This window comes from Mesoplodon densirostris, chromosome 8, assembly GCF_025265405.1.
Source record: "Mesoplodon densirostris isolate mMesDen1 chromosome 8, mMesDen1 primary haplotype, whole genome shotgun sequence".
Taxonomy (NCBI): Eukaryota; Metazoa; Chordata; class Mammalia; order Artiodactyla; family Ziphiidae; genus Mesoplodon; species Mesoplodon densirostris.
In genome coordinates, this window is record NC_082668.1 from 25,942,334 (window position 1) to 25,960,836 (window position 18,503).

Below are 18,503 nucleotides of genomic sequence, written 5' to 3' on the forward strand. Positions count from 1 at the left end.
ATGTACAGCAAATGTTTAAAAATTTGGATATTTACCAATAAATTCTGGATTTCTGGGCTCCATGAAGAAAACTAAACTCTGGCAATCCTGAGCTCCCGTTGTCTCTTGGTGACACTCCTTGAAGCTAGGTGGCCACTGTGCCCTGTAGTTGCAAAAGTGTCCTCATTTCCACCTGTCCTACCCACTCCTTTTTCTTGAGCCCTCCTCCCCTTATCCACTGAAGGCCAAGCCCAAGGAGACATTTGAGTTTAAGACAGAATTCTGCTTTTTGCAAACTAGAGCATTTACAAGAGGATGCATTGTAGAATTCATTATCGTTTAGACGCTTTAATAAAAATTTAACATAAGCTGTTTAGAAAAATTCATAGGAAATTTATTTAGGTACTTTTATAGGAAATTTATGATTTTGGTTTTTATAATATTTTTGCTCATTTTTTTCCTTAGAATGTAGTCTTTTTTAAATTTATTACATGAGTAATGATGCACTACTTTGGACTGACTTCTCTTTGACTACTTCTGAAAAGAAATGTTGCTTCGGATAAAAAAAAATTAATTTGATACATTTTCCTATTATAAATATGCATTTGCCACCTGTCAGCCAAATAGACTCAAAACTGCTTATTAGCAAAATTGAGTGAATAAATGGATAAAATGTATAAGTAAATGAACTTCTACACTTTAGGATGTCTACATTGTGTGGAAGGATTTTCCTTGAAAACGTGCCAACTTTTTTTTTCAACTTGGATCCCATCTTATTATCCTAGCTGTAATTAGAAATCTTGTGAAATTAAGAACCATTCAATTCAATGAGTTTTCAGCATCGGAAATTTGCCCAGAGGCACCCAGCAGATTGGTCTGCCCAGAACTGGTTTTTCATAGACTTCTCCCTCCTCTCCTCCTGTTCATTCTAAAAGGGAGTGTCTCTTCCACTTAGCTAATTAATTACACCTGCCAACACGCAGATGGTTCTGTAGGCTTTGAAGCATGGAAATAGCTAGGTGCACATTAGCTAGCTTAAGCTTCCTTCAGTTGCAATTTAGATTATAACTCTTGAAGCGCCAGAGAAAAGAAAATATTAAATGACTACAAAGGGAACAACATTTAATTTTTTTTAATTTCAAATATGTATTTTAACTATAAAGATAATATTCTTTTTTTAATTTCTGATCTCAGCACAAACACACTTTTAAAATAATTATGTTTAGCATCTAGTTTGGAGCAATATTTGCCAGATGTTGCCATCTAATTGTTCTAAGCTTTAAAGTAAAATGAGAATAGAGGACCAGGGCCACTTAGAAAACTGTTAGGAACAATTCTCAAAATATGATAGCTTTTGAGTAAAAAATACGTTTGTTGTTGTTTAATTATAAGGAAAAATGTATATGTAACAATGGTAAAAGCAGAACTGAAGGCACTAGTGGTACTCCTGCTAACATTCCCAATGGTAGTCCAGATTTTTATGCTGATCAAGTTGATCTTCCTTTTTTTTGTCTTTCTTTTTCCCCTTGTATCCGAGACTAGGTAACTTTAAATAGAGATTATCACAGGAGATTAATTTTCTATGTAATTCTACTTTATATGTGAGAAAGTTTTAGTGAAGGACTTTATATTTGGAAAATAATGAAGTCTTTGAAATTAAATATATCCTTTTGTTAGGGGTAGAATAAAAATTCATCTACATATAATATATCACATTCTTATCTCTTTTCTCAGTACATTTATGAAATTAATGTAAATAATAATAAAATGTCCCAAACTCCCAAGTAAAATCACCTCCCTCCTTTTCCACTATTAAAATTAAAAATGTTACCTGATAGACATATCTAAAGATGAATATATTAAATCATATCAAAGAAAGGAGGATAATTCTTTTTTTTTTTTTTTTTTTTTTTTTTTTTTGCGATACGCGGGCCTCTCACTGTTGTGGCCTCTCCCGTTGTGGAGCACAGGCTCCGAATGCCCAGGCTCAGCGGCCATGGCTCACAGGCCCAGCCGCTCTGTGGCATGTGGGATCTTCCCAGACCAGGGCACGAACCCATGTCCCCTGCATCGGCAGGCGGACTCTCAACCACTGCCCCACCAGGGAAGCCCAGGAGGATAATTTTTAAAAATTTATGCCCCAAGAAAATATTTTGGTCATCTTATAATATCGAGTGGTGTACAATTCAATTCAGCACTGTTACCTGCAAAGAAGATACCTTGATAAATCTACATTTTACCATTTGTTTTAATTTTGAATTCCTTTTCGTTTAATCATGTGAGCTTTACCTCACTTGCCATTAAAATGATTAGGATTTAAACTTAATGCTAAAATAAACTTTCATTGATTTGATTTCATTCATTTGAATGTTTTGCTCTTTTGCTCTCTTTGTATTAATTGTTCAGCAACAATTAATAGGAAAAAACATTACATGGAAAATGCAGATTTGTTTAGGAGAACCAAATGCCCTACACATTTAAACTACCCGTTTTCATATCTTTAGAAATGCAGTTGTAAAGCACATAGAGGCAGATTCTACTTTGGCTATGATTTTGGATAAGGTATTTAAAAATCATTTTACCCTATTCATTAAAGTGAAGCTTCCAAAAAATAAGCACAGGTAGAGTTCCCACAGTACTTGAATATAATAAAATTGCCTTTCATTTCTTTAATTCAGTCTTTTTACTGAATTCAAGGGCTTTTCCTTAAATAGACTGAATTCTTGAAGTTTTATTGTGCTGCCTTTCCTATTGTCTACTTTCAACAGAGGCAAAAGGAAAGCACCTCCAATGAAGAGGTTGGGATGTAGTCCAAATATCTAACAGAGCCAGGATGTTTTTTTTTTTTTTAAATACACAGTTTTTCATGCAGAAAAGATACCTTAAAAGCATAATTTTACCTTTCAACTCAATAAAGTATTTTCTAAAAGACTTCAGGGAAATTACTGTGACTTCTTAATTATACTTAGGAGTAGATTACGTAAGCTAGAGTTATGCTCCATCTCTACTTAAACTTTTTTTTTCCTTTAGATTTCTCAGTCTTTTCTTCCTATTATGGAGGGAGTATAGAATAAAAAGTTTAAAAGCAGGATCCCAACTCAGCAGTTAGAATGAGTTGGAATCACATTTCTCTAGAACACTTACCAGTTACTTACCTCTCTAAACTTGTTTTCTCATCTGTAAAATTAGACTATTAATTATTAGCTCAGAGGACTTCTGTAAGAGATACAGGGATACATTGAGAGATACATTGGATTATAAATATATTCAAACAATGGCAGTATTACCAAGAGGTATTAGAGTGAGGTGATTAACAGCGGGCTTTGGAACCTGATAGGCCCTTGAATCCTAGTTTGATCCCTGTCTGTGTGTGAGGCATTTGGCACCTTGCTTTATTATTCTGTGTCTCCTTTTTATGTCTTCGGGGTATAGGAATCCCGCCCAAAAAAAGAAAATTCTGAATTTAGCATCTTAAGTAATTTTATGAGTTTCTAGAACATATATTATGCTCCTAAAAGGGCATCTAAAACTTATATAAGTTGAAAATAATTGTTAAAAATGAGCAAATGCAAACCTGCATATTCTAACTTGGCCAATAATCCTGCCCCAGTTTAGCTCTCTCAAAAGTGTATTTACAAGAGGGAGCAGAGATAATTATCAAGCAGGATAGAAGAAATCAGTTTACCAGAGAACTTTTCTTATCTTCCTCTTAATAGTCATAATAATAATAATAATAATAATAATAATACATCAATTGAATGCTTGCCACATAACAGACACTGTGGTGAGCATTTACATGTATTAACTCATTTTCTCCTTACAATTTCCCTGTGAGGGAGGTAATATTAATATCCATATCCTCATTTTATAGATAAGGGAACTGAGACTTGGGGAAGATAACTAATGTTATCTCACAGGTGATCTATGGGGGTGTCATGGTTACCCAGTCTGACCCCATAGCCTGTGCAGATATTTACATCCCAGTAGTTTTTCCTTCTTGAATGTCAGCTTCTCAAGTTGACTGAACCATCTGACATGGTTAGGAATCTTGGCACTTGGGTCATTTCTTCATGTCCATCCTAAAAGAGCAGCCAGATATCCCAGATAATTTTTTTTTGGGGGGGGTTACGCGGGCCTCTTACTGTTGTGGCCTCTCCCATTGTGGAGCACAGGCTGCGGACACGCAGGCTCAGCGGCCATGGCTCATGGGCCCAGCCGCTCCACGGTATGTGTGATCCTCCCGGACCGGGGCATGAACCCATGTCCCCTGCATAGGCAGGCAGACTCTCAACCACTGCGCCACCAGGGAAGCCCCCCCCCCAGATAATTTTTAAATCATACTTATTAACCCTGAAAAAATGGAAGCATCCTAAGATAAAAGTATATCTTAATTTAGAAGACATGACAAATACATGTTACAGAGCTACACCATTGAATAGTGGAGCCATCTGTTATGACATCAGATGTCACAATATGAAAATAATGAGAGTGGTGTTTCTAGGAGCCATAGGATATGGAAGAGGACAGCTCAGTTTACTTGTCCCTGCCCTTTGGATTTTACCCTGATTTCTATGAAGCACAGTGGTGGTGGCAACCGAGGTAAAGGTCACCTGGAAATTACCAGCAGAGACTTTGTGACCTGTGAACTATGTACCAACCTGAACTGAAGGAAATCTAACAGTTCTAAGCACTGTCATGGAATATAGTTACAGAGATGACAAGAAATGACTCAAAGGATTAACCCAACTAGATATTCAGGATTACTCATTATAGGGGAAATAACTTACAGAATTTATGATCTTGTCCTCAGGAACAGTTTATCTTATGAAATACAGATAATCCCAATTTTTATTAGTCAACTTTGCAAGTACATTTAAAAATATTTTAGCTTAATATATCTAGCTCTAAAATTATTATGCCAAGCACCAAGCTTAACTTATGAAAATTTTGTATGATTCTCAGAAGTTTTTATTTGGTCTTCTTTCCTCCCAAAAGATCCAATACTTTATTCAATGTGCACATATGTTTAAATACTTTGAACAAAGGTGGCTCCTGAACTACATTCACAACACATTTTGAAATAGCTAAAATTTTGTGAGGACCTAGTATGTACCAGGTGCTTTATATACATAATTGTCATTCTCAGTGTAAACCAATGAATTAAATATTATTATTCCTATTTTCTAGATAATAGAATAGAAATTTAAACTAAATTGTCTGAAATCACACAGGTAAAAATAGCAAAAATATGCTTAAAAAATAGGAACTAATCTACAAACAAATTGTGTCATATTCATATATAGGAATAGTACACAATAAAAATGAACAAATTACTAACATAGGCAACAGCATAAATAAATGTCAAAAATACTATTTTAAGTAAAAGAAGGCAAGAGAAAAGTATACATACTGTGTTATTACATTTATATAAACTTATATACTGGCAAAACTAATAATTGTGATAGAATAGTGGATTTGGGAACATATTATTAGGAAAGAGCAAGGAGGAATTTCTGGAGTGATAGAGATATTCTGTGTCTTTGTCTGGATGGTGGCAGCATGGAGACAGATGCACAAACACCATATACATGTACATTTAAAAAACATAGAATTTGGGCTTCCCTGGTGGCGCAGTGGTTGAGAATCCGCCTGCCGATGCAGGGGATATGGGTTCGTGCCCTGGTCCGGGAAGATCCCACATGCCACGGAGCGGCTGGGCCCGTGAGCCATGGCCGCTGAGCCTGGGCGTCCGGAGCCTGTGCTCCACAACGGGAGAGGCCATGTACTGCAAAAAAACAAACAAACAAACAAAAACAGAATTTAAGGTTTGTTCATTTTCCTGCATGTAAGGTATAGTAATTTAAAACTTTATACAAACCAATCTAACTCCAAAGCTATTTCTCTTTCTATTTTGCCATGATATCTGATATTTCAGGTTTTGAAATCTGTGCTTTACAAAATGATGGCTACTCCTATTCAATCATTCTTTTTCTAATTGTCTCCAGATTAAAACTCTACTTAAAAGAAGTCAATGTAGACCTACTTGTAGGTTTTATAAATGTTCTAGAATCTGCTTCTTTGCACTCTTATTTTATGACTTCTTTATTTTGTAAAATTTTGTCTTTATTTATTATCTTCAGCATTACTTTAACATATAGACATTTTAGCAGAGACACCCAGGCCCCCAAACCATGTATTTGTTAATTTTAAATAACCTCTTAAAAATCTTGAAACTTAAAATCGTATTATAATCATTTTACAAGATTAAATCATTCTGCTTTCTCTTGCTTTATTTTTTATTTGCAAGTCTTAACTTGCCAACAACAAACACATACAGCAATATTATTTGTTACTGTCATCAAGAGAAATCATACTTTTCTGAAATACTCTAAAGAAGTAGTGAAGAAATCACACATTTTGAGAAGAGTTATTAAAACTATACAAACTAATATCGTAGGTGATATATTTGAAAGTGACCTTGTAGTTTATCCCAGGCTTATCGTATTAAAGCCTGTAAGTAAAAGGGACAAATCATTTCTGGGCACTAATATGACTTTCCCCCTTATTGGTAATGAAAACATTGAACTCTATGAATTTGTTCTACTGAAGCAATTACATTTTCTGGAAGGTTGAAGCAGTTATTTAAGAGGATTGTTGTCTGTAATGAAGGCTTTCTGGTTGATAAGGGCATACTAATATTTGATCTTTATGTAAAGGAGTGTTCTATTTTAATAACAAGAAAATAGTGAATTTTTCATTCTTTTTTATATAATTTTGATTGTGTTCATCTCTTTTATCAGAGAGATATTCACTTAATGTGAATTTTTACATCCAACTTATAGAAACCATACTTTGCTCTTTATTTTTATAATTATTGATATAGTTTTAATGTATTTTTCTAATATATTGTAAAATATCATTTTCAAAACATTGAGTCAGATCCCCCCTCCCAAAATTAAACCGTTAGGAGGGTAACATCTGATACATTAATTACTCAATTGTTTCCTAATAACCTCAAATAGAGATCAGGTTTACCTCAGTACTTTGTAAATGTTTCACACATAGGAAGATCCATTTTTAAGTAAATGGAAATAAACCTCTTGAGTTAAAAAATTATACTTCAAAAATAGTATGCAAGAGGCCAAACTTTATTAATCGTTGGGGAGGTACAAATTAAAATGATACCACTTAACACTAACTAGAATGGCTACAAAGAAACAGATAGAAAAAAAAAACAGGGGTTGACAAGGTGAAGAAGCAAGTAGGTTTCTCATATCCTATGTTTGGGGATATAAATCGGCAAAAAGCTCTTTGGAAAAATGTCACTGTGGTCCAGCAATTTCACTTCTACTTATGTCTACAACATAAATGTGTACATATGGTCACTAAAGTCATATTCTAGGATGTTCCTAGCAGCACTATTTGTAATAGCCCAAATGGAAAATACCCAAATGCCCATCAATGTAAAATAGACAAAACATGCAATACCATACAGCAATGAAAATGAACAATATGGGTGAATTTCACAAACATAATGTTGAGCAAAAGGGAGTCAGACAAGAAGAATGCAGTCACTATTATCCCATTTATGTATAAAGTACAAAACTATGTGAAAGCAATCTTGCTCAAAGCCAGGATAAAGGTTTCAATAAGGAGTGAAATATGAGGAAGGCTTCTGTCATGCTGGAGTGTTCTATGTCTTGATCAAGTGCTGAGCACAAAAGTGTGTTCAGTTTGTAAAAACACATTGCATATGATATATGCACATCTATGTATGTATATTGTACTTCAATACAAATTTTGCAAAAAAATCTTTATGCCTGTTCAATTCACAAGATTTATGTTTTATAAGTATATATAAGATACCAAGAGATTTCTTTTGAGTCATTATGGCAGAGACTGCTTGTTGTCTCCCAATTCCATTATATCTAAGTTTTAAATTTTAGCTAGTCATATAACACTCAGTACAAAGACTGTGATTCCCTGCTTTTCATGCCCACCTGTGGCTCCATGACTGAATTCATACCAATGAGATGTAAGTATTGTATAATTGTCTTGTGGCTGCTTGCAGGGACCCTCTTTAAGAGACAACATAATCAGTGAATGGCTATTTGAGTAATTACTAAATATAAAGTGTAATATAATCAACAACTGTGTGACAGATCCTATGATTACAATATTCCCATTATAGAGTTGAACAAATGGAGTCTCATAAATGTATACAAGGTCACCCATCTAGCAAGTGAAAAACTAGATTTTGAACTTAGTTTTACCCAGTTAACTACATTTAATATTAGTGCTTTCATACTCAAAACCCTAATAGAGAAATATTAATCAATCTCTCTACACACCCACCTACCTATAGTATAGCTATCTACCTCTCTATCTTTCTTTCTATCTTTCTATATATCTAGCTATAGTATACAATACATTATGACTTTAATATGTAAGATGGATTCATGGAGATGGTAGGTTAGAAGCAAAACGTTGAATCTGGTATGAGATAATAGAACCTAAATTAAGAAGGAGCAGGGAATATAAAAAAGAATGGGATAAATTAAAGTAAACATTATGAGGATTTTATTTAGGGTGTCGTGACTGACTAAATATTGAGCTGGAAATATTAATTATAAATCTCAAGTTTTGAGTCTAATTGACTTTTACAGCATGTTATTTTGATTGTAATGGAAATAAGGACATACAGGGGGAGTACAAGTTTGGGAGAAATTATTAGAAGAAAAATATCAAACACGTTGACACACACATAGAATTTTATATAACGAGGTAAGAGAACAATTTGAGAAGGAAATTCTGTATTTGTAATTTAAAGCCAGTTACAAGACAAAATTTATTTTTAAATTTTTCCAGAGAATATGAATGTTTAAATGGATTACTACTTTCCTAATGGATAGAAATAACTGATACATTAAGATCACACAAACTGTATTCAATATTTTATGTAGTTTATAATGTAAACATCATCTAGTGCATAAGGAGAAGATATTACACTTATGTTATTAATTAAGCAACTAAGAACTTTTTACAAATGTTAGTCATGTTATGAAGATGTCAGTATCATTATAATCATCAAAACCATTTGAATTTCTACTATGTGCTTGACACTTTCTTTGGTACCAGGGCCACAGAAAGATGTATGTCATGGTTCTTATCCTCTAGAGACCTACATTATGATAGGGGAGACAATATACAAAAGAATAAAGAAGATAAGGTGGTATTTTTTCTGTTAGGTGAATGGTTCAGATAATCAATATCATAAAAGTTAGAGGCAATTCAGCTCTGAAAACTAGATGGTCATAGTAGACTTCTCAGCAGAGCTAGGACTCAAGCTACAATATATTGAAAGCTGAGAATTGTTTTGGATCCTGAAGTATTAGTACATTGGAACATTATGGAGAGAATTACTAAGCTCCATTCAATTGAAATCAAGATATTTTTGCCACTATTTTCTATCTTAACCTAACTTTCAGTCATTGAATCTAATAATTTCTTCTTGAAATTGCCTTGCTCTGTTTGAAAAACTGTCCACTGTAATTTCCTAACATTCGGTATCCAGTATCCGCATCCATGAGCTTTTGACTCTGATCATCGAGCTGAAATACAGAAGGTTACATCACTCATTTACATTATCACCCTCTCCCCACTCCCAATACAAATGTGACATTTCAATTTTGCACACTTCAACTCTCCTTAAATCATCTGTATAAAAACTTCAAAGCTTGATTGATGATGAATGAGCCATTGTCTCCTCAAGCACCCGGTTCTCATTAGCCTTTAGAGTCTCAGCTTATTAATAATGAACCTTGAGGGCTGACCCAGTGGGGTAGCAGCAATTCATTGTGCTCCCAGCTGAAAGGTCTGGGTTTGGGAAAGATACAGGAATCTCTGGCCCAAGTCCATTCTAGAGATGATGTATTAAGTATCACAGGTAGATGATGTGAGCTATATTACTTTTGTATCATTATCTGCCAACAGACTTTCGTGGCTTAAGGTGATGACAGTGAGAAAGATACATTACTTTATGTCTGAGAAAATCCAGTAACTGCTTCCTGTAGCTTCATCTTGAATATGGGCTTTTGCCATTTTGGACTTTGACTTCTTGATTGTGACCTTTGGCTTGGATAAGCAATAGAATTCTGATGTATGCATTATTCAGACATTCCCAATTAGACAAGTGCAATATTTCTAATCTTTATTTACTTTTATTATCATTTTAATTCTAAGGTTGACCTGTAAATGCACCCATGCAAAACAAGACATTTAAATATGCAGTCAGGGATTGAGGTTAAGTATTTCATCCTTGCTTATTAGATATTTCTTATATCATTGTGCTTGTAGCTTTGTGAGTAGAGGTAAAATGTTTACTATTGATACTGATCACGTAAACTAAAGTGAAATATGGCTAACTGCATTTAAAATTATAATCTTTATTTTTAAGAAAGAGAAAGACGTTCAGTCTTATTTATGAATTGTGCTTGGGGGTCAAAGCAATTTTGTTGACTCCTTAAACCTAGTAAGAAGGCCATATTAATCTGTATTTTCAGCAGGGATGCTTCATTAAAATCAGGCTATTTCTTACAGGGCAGGGGCAAAAAACAGCCAAGATTTAGTATTTTATCACATTTTCTTTTGCGAGGATATATTTGCAAAATGTCAATGATTCTCTTAATGGTAACTCATCCCCCAAATTCACTATAATAACTAGCATTTGAAAAGAAATGAAAAGCACAAAATAACTATTTAAATAACACAAACATTTCCTTCTTTATTAGACTCATGCAGATGAGAATCGAGGGAAGAAATGGTTAAATGTACAAACTTTGTGGATTGGACCTCTGAGACACAAGTACTTTACACCTTCTTTAAAATGTCATATTGACACTTTACAGCTTTCTACAAAGTAATTTAAGGAAAAATATGAGGTAGATTTATGGTTCAATATAAAAACATGCATTTAGACTTTTGTGTAGCACATGCTAGGTAATTTGTACAAGTTTGGGAGAATTTTATCTGTCTGGCATAGCTCATAATCATCATTATTCACCTGATAAATGATAACTGAATTTGGTACACAAAATAGGTTTAGGGATACCAATGAATATATCTAAATGTACCTTATAAATATTAAATGTACTGCCTGCAGTAATTTTGCACATTATCAATTATCAGCATTTTATGTAATAAAAGCTATTTCTCTTTCAACTTATAAAAACTCTAACCTCAAAATTATATATGTATTTCATTTTTTTATACTCCAGATATTATATTTTCTTTTATGAAGCAAACATTTATTGTGTATCTGGCTTGTGCCTTGCATGATAGACACTGGGGATAGAGTTTTGAACAAAACAGAAATGACCCCTGGCTTAATGAAATGTAGGACCAATAAAAAATCAACTGTAGAGTGTTTATGGAAAAAAGATAACTTTCATTCTTTGATTTTGTCAGAATGTAATTTAAAATTAGGAACTATAACAGAAGTTAATTGATCAATGTTGGTGACAAATATCAGGGTACAATTTTTTTCAGTTCAATTTAACAAATATTCATTGACTAAATATTGCTCCAAGTTTGATGCTATAGATACAGCACTGAAAAATAGCCCTTGCCTTCATGTAGTTTAGTCTAATTATTTCAGTTACAAATCATGTTTATTTATTTTCTTTCTTTTTTTACTTGACTTGCATGTATTAATCTAGTAGGAAGTGTTTGAGACACAAACATATTTAGGTGTTTAGTGGAGTTTTTTAAGAAATGAAATTATACATTTTTTCATAGAAAGTTGTATTTAATATATCTTATTATATTTAATGGTGGCATTTTTAAAGGAGACATAGTTTTGTGAACTTGCTGGAAATATTTTTATATAATATGATAAGAAAATTCATAACAGATTTTCTTCTACCAATTGTTTCAATGACCAAGAAACTATTTGTGTCTCTCTTTATTTACTGTGATATATTTCCTACAGGGAAAGTGAAATTCAATGTAATGAGATTACCTTGAACTTCTTAGTTATTCTACATTTTGAGTCCTTCCACACTTCCAGGCATCCTTGTTTGAATATCAATAAAGTCTGGGTCTCATTTGCCTATCTTCCTTAGAAACTGTCTTTTTGTCACCATCTTAAAATATAATTATTAATCACTTTATTTCATGCTAAAGGGATAGAAACTCTTGGTGTAACAAAGATGGTACTTTCTAATAAATCTTTAATAAAACTGATAGAAACTAATCTGTTTGCAAAGGTAGATTTAAAGTACAGCTGGACACTTTTCTGGTATCATCCTGGATTCTCTTTCAGTCTTTGTTCCTTTTTCTAATCTAAACATATAACTTTAAAAAAGCCTTTATAATCAGTGAAGGCAGACACATTAGCTATCCCTTTTGTCCAGCAAATAATCTGTGTCTTTTAACAACTTTCTTGCAGGTCAATACCTTTCCTTAGAAGTTGCTTAATCCAGCAATAAATCTAACTGAATATTTCCCCACAGAACCATATTAAATTAATATTTTAACACTGTATAAATTTATAAAATAATGTAAACCATATAAATGAATAAGTGCAATTTTGACATTATTTTCTGACACGTTTAAGTAATCAAGTTGATCAAAAGAAAATATAAGATGAAATGTACATAAAAACTTCTATAAATATCAATAAAATATACACTTTCTGACTGTGAGGTTATGACATTCAACTACAGATTATGGTCTAAAACAAACATAACAGAAAAAAGACTATTTTCAGGGAAAATATACATATACATTATTAAATGCTAAAACTTTACAAATCCCCCTGATCCAGAATTGCTAGCAGATGTTGGGTTTTGAATTCAGAATAAAAGTCTCATCCAGATTGATCATGATTGTAGTCTTAATTTAAAAATTTAACATGTAAGATTATACTTGAATTATTATTGCCTCTTTTCTAAATCATTTTCCAAGTATAAGCCAAGCTCTTGAACAGAGTATTTCTAAGAAACAAATGTCAACATTGGTAACAGATTAATTTTTATCAAAGAACAGGATTTGATGTGATTATTATTCAGTATAATATAATTTGAGTCTATTTGAATATTTTTAGATTGGAAGTTGTAGATGGATACTGTGATCCGTCAGTATGAACTATTTGAATTAAAATGTAACTCCTGAAAAATATACTCTTTCTACAATGTTTGAGCTATTACCTTTTCTCTTCACATTTTTTTTTAAGTAGAACTTTTCCAAATGTAGACTGAAAAATAACCTTCATTTCCTGGATAGCAGTCAAAATCTCCTTTCTTTGTCACCTAATGAAGAATTATTCCTAGAGCAGAAGAGCATCACCTAATGTCTCATGAGAAAGCTATTAGTATGAGATCGTCACATTTCTTAGATAGAGACTTAATGTCAAACATTAGTGTAGAAATCCATCTTCACAATCTTTATTACATCTTACATCTCCCCTCTGCTTTGATGAAGGTTGTATTGTTAGGTCATGAAAAGGAATGAACTGGGTTTTAGAAGTAGAAAGATGATTTAATTTCTTTGTTTTTTTTTTCCCCCTCACTTGAGGAAATGGATCCAATAGTCAGTGAAAGGAATAATGATGGAAATGGGATTGATTTTAAATGTGGAAACCCCTGAAATGTCAAAATTAATCTCAAGGATTTTATATATGCAAAGTAGTAAAGCATTTTATATGTGACCACCAATCTTACTTCCACAAATACCTATTTTTATGGTATTTTCCATTCTTTTTTTTTTTTTGTGGTATGCGGGCCTCTCACTGTTGTGGCCTCTCCCACTGCGGAGCACAGGCTCCAGACGTGGATGCGCAGGCTCAGCGGCCATGGCTCACGTGCCCAGCCGCTCCGCGGTACGTGGAATGTTCCCGGACTGGGACACGAACCCGTATCCCCTGCATTAGCAGGCGGACTCTCAACCACTGTGCCACCAGGGAAGCCCCCATTCATTATTTTATGCCCCTTTTTGGTTTAAGGGGACTCTTAAAGGTTTAGCTTGGGATACTGCACAGGAGAGATGATTTTCTTAAGGCCAGCACAAGAGATGGAGTTAGTTGCCTTCCCAGTATCATGGACCTCTTCTTCCTCAGTAACACCCCTGCACATTTGGCTTTTGTTGTTTGAATAACAATATGTTCACCTACATACTTGCTCACTCAACCTCTTTTGCAGTAGGAATGGCCATGGGATATTGTTCTGGCCAGTGTAATGCAGACATAATCCTTGGGGAAAGCATGTCTTTCCAAATCGAAAGTTGAAGCTTCACCAGGAGGAAGTCTCCTGCTTGCTCTTCTGTCTTTACCTTGCCTTGAATTCAAACAAACACCTTTAGATGCAACAGCCATCTTATGCCTTGAATGAATAAAGCCAACATACATAGCAGGTTGTGGGTACTGCAAAACAGCTAAACTAATATCCACACTGCCTCTGATAGGTTTCTTATTTTGTGAGAAAAATCATCCCTTATCTATATAAATTACTTTTAATTGGACTTTTGTTATTTGTATCTGGATGCTTTATGGACTGATATATGATTTCTCTTAACTTGTTCTTGTATTGGACAAGAAGAAAAAATGTGGTAGATATTGGGTAGGAAGATGCTATGTGTATTTCTCACCAATTTCTTAAAATGATACGAATAGTATTTTCAGAGGGAATATCTACTTTTTTTCTGGATAACCTAAAGCTATCTCAATGAGAATCTATGTATATGATCAGCCATTGTTCAGAGAGGACAAGTTAGTTGATTAAGGCTAGAGTAGTGAAATAGAGAATCAAGTAAAACTTGGCTCTGATACACATAATCCCACAATCTTGCCCTTATTCTAATGAACCAGAGCGTTTTTATGATATCTTGCTTTGTGCTGTTCTTAACGAATAATTGGCAATTCTGTTGACTACATTTGAGATGAACAAAGAACACTTTTGTGATTGAAGCATTAATTTTGGCTTCCACTTTGTGCTAATTACTTACCTAACTGATTCCTGTCAATGTCACATTGACTGAAACAATATTTTTAAGGGAAATTTGACAATTTGTAGCAAGAGTCTTAAAAATATTCACAATCTGTCTTAAAAGTATTCACAATATGTGAATGTTATTTATAGAAAAAATTTTAAAGAACTAATCAGAGGTAAAAAAGTTAAATTACCATTAAGAAGGGATTGGTTAAATAAGTACTGTTTAAGTTATACCCTGACATATTATATGCTTGGAAATAACATAGAATAATATTTAATTACCATTGAATACTCACCAGTTAGTATTAACAAAACTAGCAGGTTATGAATATTATATGCAATATCATTCCAATTTCAGAGGAAATAAAAAAAGACTGATAGCATCTGTACCAAAAAGTGAAGTGTGTTTCTCTCTGAGTGCTTGAATTATGAGTGGTTGTTTTCTTTGTATTGTTCAATGTTTTCAAATTTCTGCAACCTATATGGCTCAGGAAAAAGATATTTTTAAAGATATCTTGGCTATTAACAAAGTAACTGTAATTTAACACTGAAAATAGCTTAACAGTAAATCATTTTTATTGACTACCTTTTATCATCAAAAAGTTTGACAACAATCTATGTTTGTTTGTTTGTTTTAATACAGAAATCCTAAATGGTGGAGTCTATGTAGACCAGAACAAGTTTCTTTGTTATACAGACACAATTCATTGGCAAGATATTGTTCGGAATCCATGGCCTTCCAACCTGACTCTGGTGTCAACAAATGGTAGCACAGGATGTGAGTACATTATCCTTTTTAATGTCTCAAAAGATTCTTCTACCTCTGTTTTCACAAGAATGGCTTATGTTTATCATGTCATTAATAGTATTTTGAATTTTGACTGCATCCATTGAAATGTTTAGTTATGTATGACAGGACATTCTTTTTGCTTCTAATTAACTCTCTTTTTATAATGATATTCCCCCTTTACAAATTCTCATTTTCTTAACCTGATCCCTTTTGCTAAATCTAAATTATTTTACCATATTTCTAATGTCTAAGCATGTGGCCCATTGTCCATAAACTTAAGGCTGGTGTGTAACTGCTACTTCAACTCTTTGTGACTCATACACCACTGAGAAAAAGGTAGTAGTACAAAAAGTACTTTCCTATTAACTGAAATTTTTAGATAAGAAATAAAACCAGTGAAAATTTTAGAATTGCTAAGCCTTCATTTACCCCTAAAACCTTCATGGTAATACCTTATGACAATTCTAAACACTATAAATAGAATGGAGAAATATATATTTCATACCGAAGAAATATATATTAAATTCTGGTTTTAGTCATTAGCCTAATAAACTAGCCAATTTCCCATTCTTAAAGTGTATAGTATTTCTACAACAGAGGATTTATTAGATTCAAAGTGTTTAATATGATTAAATGATAAGCAAGTAATATTTGAGCTCTTGTTAAAGTCTTTGGAAATTATTCTGCTGGGAATCTGTTTCATTTTCATACAGCAGGCTATGTTGTCCCCACATTTATTATTACTGACATATGTATGAGAACAGAATCTTTATCAATAATTACCCTGTGTTTTATATTTCTCATCTATTATTATGTTTCCCATCTGAAATCATAACTATCTTCACACAGTTCAATGATTATTTGCAATAGTACTGATTGTGTTATAGCACTTTTGTAGGAAATCAAATTCCAAGGGACAATTATTAAACTTCTTGATGGTCCTAATAACAGAGAAATATGAATATACTTGACCAAACTGACAGCTGCGTTTCTAATAAGTGTCTAAAACTTTCTTTAAAAAGTAAAGTAACATAATTTGCTTGTCACCTTTAAGCAGAAATTTGTATGAGATATCATCTTTGTTCAACAGTGTTCAAGTTGCATACCTTGTAAAATTACATGTGAATGAAAAATTGTATCTGTCCACACTAACAAAGCAAATGATGTGCTTCAGACATGGCTTCCAATTTTCAGTCTGCCCATACCGTAGTAAATTTTATATGAGGGGAGAAAATCATAATGTTTGGATAAGATGAAAGGCTTACTGACTTTCAGATTATTAGTTATTAGCCTATAATGCATGAATGAGATCAGGCAAGAATAAAGCCCAAGACAGAAGCCAAAGGGAATGTGTCCACCAGCCTTACAGTATGTGGAGCAGGAAATGTGTGAGGGATTTACTGCACTTTCACAGATGGTATCTCTTTGTGTTATTCTTTTGAGGGCAAATTTGGATGTTTGTGGCTATAATTAGGCACCAGTAGCTGAATTTTTTTTTTGCATGCAAATAATTGCAGGTACAAAAACTATAAATGCAGAGTAGAATCATAACAAATGATTCTTTACAGATTAACCACCAATTGCTTGTTGAAGTTTTATTCTTTACATATGAGTTTTATTTGCTGACACATTATATACAGTGCATGATACCATATCTGATAATAATATATTGGCTGGTCTTGAATATTGGTTTTCCTTGGCTTTATCATGAGTCAGTTTCTTCATTTACCTTCTCCCCATGGGTGATTACTGGCAATTCTCATGGTTTAAATTCAGCTTCCCCACTAAGTTCCAGAACTACCCACCACCAACCAATCAAATCACCCAAGTTAAGACGTTGGTAGGCATCACTGAGTTCACCTTATCTTTGGTTCTTGACATTTATTTAATTGCTAAATCATGCCGAATTTGCCTATTTCTTCATTGTACGTATTTTTTAATACCATTGCTCTAGTTCAAGACTTCGTCTGTTGCCTGAATTCTTGGAACAACCTCTGAATTCTTAATATTTTTTGAGACCATGACCCTTGTAGCAGTCTGGTGAACCCATAACCCCCTTCTCATAATATTTAAAATAAATAAATAGGCTCAAAATGAATATTTTATATCATCAATTAATATGTATAAAATCAATAAATTTATAAAATAAATTATAAAGGATTACAACAAAATAAATTATATTGAAATACACCTATCAGCATACTTTATGTGATATAGTAATATACTTATTTATTATATTACATAAAGTATTCTAACAGTGGGATTAATATGTAATACAGTTTGAAATAGTAATTGGCATAAATATTATTTTAAAAAGGGAAGTCACTTTAACAAATGGTGTTGGGAAAATTGGATAGCCACAGACACAAAAATGAAGTTAGATTTTTATCTTATGCTATATATAAAATTAACTCAACATGGTTTAAAGACCTAAATGTGAGACCAAAACTAATGTAACATTTCTCCCATCAAGTTCAAGAACCTCATAAATTCTATCCACAGCCCCTTTAGGGGCCCAAGAACCCTTGGTTAAGAGCCCTTGTGTTTAACTACTCTCCTTGCCTTCAGTCCTGACAACTCCACCTGACAAAATGCCAGCACGAGCTGTATTTAATGGAAATCTAACTATGACCCTGTCTAAAAACACTGTTACTGCAACTGACTAATGTAGGGTCAAAACCAACGACTTGGAGTTTTCAGCAGATTCCTACTTATTTTCCCCCTCTATAGAATGAGTTCTTAAAATT

At 33.3% G+C, this 18,503-nt stretch overlaps 1 protein-coding gene across 1 annotated transcript in view; it reads left to right on the forward strand.

Moving 5' to 3' along the window:
• The window catches only part of ERBB4 (erb-b2 receptor tyrosine kinase 4), a 728,717-nt gene that overhangs the window by 329,265 nt on the left and 380,949 nt on the right, over positions 1-18,503 (forward strand). Inside the window, exon 3 of the mRNA XM_060107375.1 lies at positions 15,610-15,744. Coding sequence (XP_059963358.1) covers positions 15,610-15,744 — 135 coding nt within the window. The remainder of the gene's footprint in view (positions 1-15,609; positions 15,745-18,503) is intronic.